At 37.8% G+C, this 3,346-nt stretch overlaps 1 protein-coding gene across 1 annotated transcript; it reads left to right on the forward strand.

Moving 5' to 3' along the window:
• The first annotated feature begins 203 nt into the window (after positions 1–203).
• Positions 204–1,148, forward strand: LOC119818786 (olfactory receptor 469). Its single transcript, XM_038336566.1, has one exon. The coding sequence runs from the start codon at positions 204–206 to the stop codon at positions 1,146–1,148; it is 945 nt and encodes a 314-aa protein (XP_038192494.1).
• Positions 1,149–3,346: the final 2,198 nt, after the last annotated feature.

Raw genomic sequence — 3,346 nt, forward strand, 5'->3', positions numbered from 1 at the left:
ACTGTGGAGTAAAATAAAAGTTAAATTTAAAAAGTTAGTTTAAATTTTTATTCAATGTGTTTTCCTGAAATTTTTTCTTAAATGACATATCTATTTATAATAGTATTCATATATGTATTGATGGAAATGATGCTACATGTTTATAAATCCCTTCCTGGAATGTCACCATCACAGCCTTTTTCTGGCAGTAGCTACATCATCCCATGGCTGTCCTGGAGGAAGGGAACCACACTGCAGTGACAGAGTTCGTTTTATTGGGCTTAACAAATGACCCAGTCCTTAGAGTCATCCTCTTCACCATCATCCTGTGCATCTACCTGGTGACCATGTCTGGGAACCTCAGCACCATCCTTCTCATCAGAGTCTCTTCCCAGCTCCATCATCCCATGTACTTTTTTCTGAGTCACTTGGCTTTTACTGACATAGGCTACTCATCTTCTGTCACCCCCAATATGCTTGTCAACTTCCTGGTGGAGCAAAATACAATCTCCTTCCTTGGGTGTACCATCCAGCTTGGCTCAGGTGCTTTCTTCGGAACACTTGAATGCTTCCTTCTGGCCACCATGGCTTATGATCGCTTTGTAGCAATCTGTAATCCATTACTTTATTCAACCAAAATGTCCACACGAGTCTGCGTCCAGTTGCTTGCAGGATCTTATATAGGAAGTTTCCTTAATGCTTCCTCTTTTATTCTTTCCTTCTTTTCTCTTCTCTTCTGTGGACCAAATAGAGTCAATCACTTTTTCTGCGATTTGGCTCCTTTGATAGACCTCTCCTGTTCTAGTGGCAATGTCCCCATAGTTCCTGCCTCATTCTGTTCTGCCTTTGTCATTATAGTCACAGTGTTTGTCATAGCTGTCTCCTACACCTACATCCTCATCACCATCCTGAAGATGCGCTCCCCTGAGGGCCGCCAGAAGGCCTTCTCCACCTGCACCTCCCACCTCACTGCAGTCACTCTGTTCTATGGAACCATCACCTTCATCTATGTGATGCCCAAGTCCAGCTACTCCACAGACCAGAACAAGGTGGTGTCTGTGTTCTACATGGTAGTGATCCCCATGTTGAACCCACTCATTTACAGCCTCAGAAATAATGAGATTAAGGGTGCTTTGAAGAGACAGCTTGGTAGGAAAATATTCTCTTAAGTGATGTCTGTTATATTGTAAGATTTAATATAGTAATAACATCCTACTGATACAATAATGGAAAAAACTAAATGCATGTGGCTGAAATGTATCTCCTGGTATATATAATTAGCCACTTAAAAACTTTTTATAACTGTAGAGGGTGGATGTTCATATATTAAGTAATAAATTATATTTTCATGTGTTACATGTAATATATTTAAATAAACCTATGATTAATAAAAGAACTATTTTTATAAAAAATAATTTTCTGAAAATTATTTTTTATTTTCAGTCATTTGTTTTCAAAAGTAGCTATCTGCTATAAATTACAATCATAGAACATGCAAATGATTAAGGTCTCTGGATTTTCAACAGTAACTCTTTCTGCAATATGCGTGGTAAGAATAGTCATTTCTGGAAATACATTTGGAGAGAAAATGACAAATAAATTTCTGGAGTTATTTTTAGATTTACAAGTGTTTCTCCTGTATCCTGGACTTGTTCTTCCTGGAGTGCTAGTAACTGCTCCTAATGGGTTTTTTGGACTTGTAACACTCTGTTCTGGGTCAGTGGTCTCTGAACTGGGGTACGAAGTAGGCTTCTCTTGAAAAAACAAAAGGATGCAGGATCCCTGATTAATCCATTTTCCTGAAGATCTTTCATTGCCCATTGTGGTGCTAGAAATGAAACCCAGTGCCTCGTTCTTGGTTACTAAGGTCTGGATCACTCAGCCGTCTCCCTAGCTCCTCCTGAGAGTCTTAATTTATTTGGGTTCACTGAGGACCACCACTGTGTTTACCATTCTCCATCCTCCCTTTTACCTCCAGCTTGGACTTCTCTAATAAGGGGCTCTGGGATTCAATCCTTTTATAGATTAGAAGCATGAGATTAATTTACTTATTTTCCTTCTCTGCACTCCTACATTTGGTTATAAAATTTTGCATGTTTGGGCCAAGATTTGTTTACTTCTCTCTGTCTTCATTGCCAATGCCTCTGCTTCAGCCCCACCTCTTTCACAGTCAGTGTCTCATAAACAGTTCCAGTGAAAGGGTTAACTTTAGCTGTCAGCTTGATGAGGGTGTGACACCCAGGGGCTTGGTCAGACACTAGTCCAAATGTACCTTTGGTGCTATTTTTTGAAACATGCTTGACATTTAAACTGATAGTTGTAAAAAGAAAATTCCTAATATTGATGGTTCTTGTCTAATCATTTAAAGGCCTTAAAAGAAAGCCTGAAGTCCTCCAAAGAGGACCTCTTGGAACGCTAGACCTCTAGACTACAGTTTCAACTCTTGCCAGTATTTTCAATCTGTTTGTATACTTAACAGACTGTGTACTTTGCATATATATAATTTGAGAAAGTTTATATATATATATATATATATATATATATATATATATATATATATATATCACCCTTATATGTATAGTTAAAATGAAAGCATGGATATAAAATGTATAGTAAATATTGAAATAAATATATTAACATTGGTAAATATCAGTGCATAAATGTAAATATCAAAGTATTTGTGTGTATATATACATATATAGATATGTATATATATGTGTGTATATATATATATATATATATATATGTATATATGTATTCTGTTCCAGGGGAAGCTTAATAAATACAATCCCTAATTAATTTTCCTATCTTTCCATCTTCCAAATCATGTTGCAAATTACCACCATAACCATATATACAAATAAATTACTTTCTTCATAAAAACTTCAAAAGATTCTAGTCTCTAACTAGAAAAGGGCCCATGAGACTTGGGGTAAGTGAGACTTTAAGGAAGTGGTATGGTGAAGAACAAACTGGTAAGAAGAATATTGGTGCCCAAAGGATACAATGGGGTGGGGCCATAATGATTATAAGAGAACAGAGAAATAACCAATATGAAACATGTATGAAAACCTGTTACCTTGATAACATGATTTTTAAAATAAAAATAAATTTTTTTTATTTAAAAATTTCCATCTCCTCCCCTCCTCCTCCGCCTTCCCTCCCCTCCCCTCCACCCATACGCCCTCCCTCCCTCTCCAGGCCACGGAGCCATCAGGGTTCCCTGCTCTATGTTAAGTCCAAGGTCCTCCCAACTCCCCCCAGGTCCAGGAAGGTGATCAACCAAGCTGACAAGGCTCCCACAGAGCCCGTCTATGCAGAAGAATTAAAGCCCAGCACCATTGTCCTTGGCTTCTCAGTCAGCCTC

This window comes from Arvicola amphibius, chromosome 1 (assembly GCF_903992535.2).
Source record: "Arvicola amphibius chromosome 1, mArvAmp1.2, whole genome shotgun sequence".
In the NCBI taxonomy this organism is placed as follows: Eukaryota; Metazoa; Chordata; class Mammalia; order Rodentia; family Cricetidae; genus Arvicola; species Arvicola amphibius.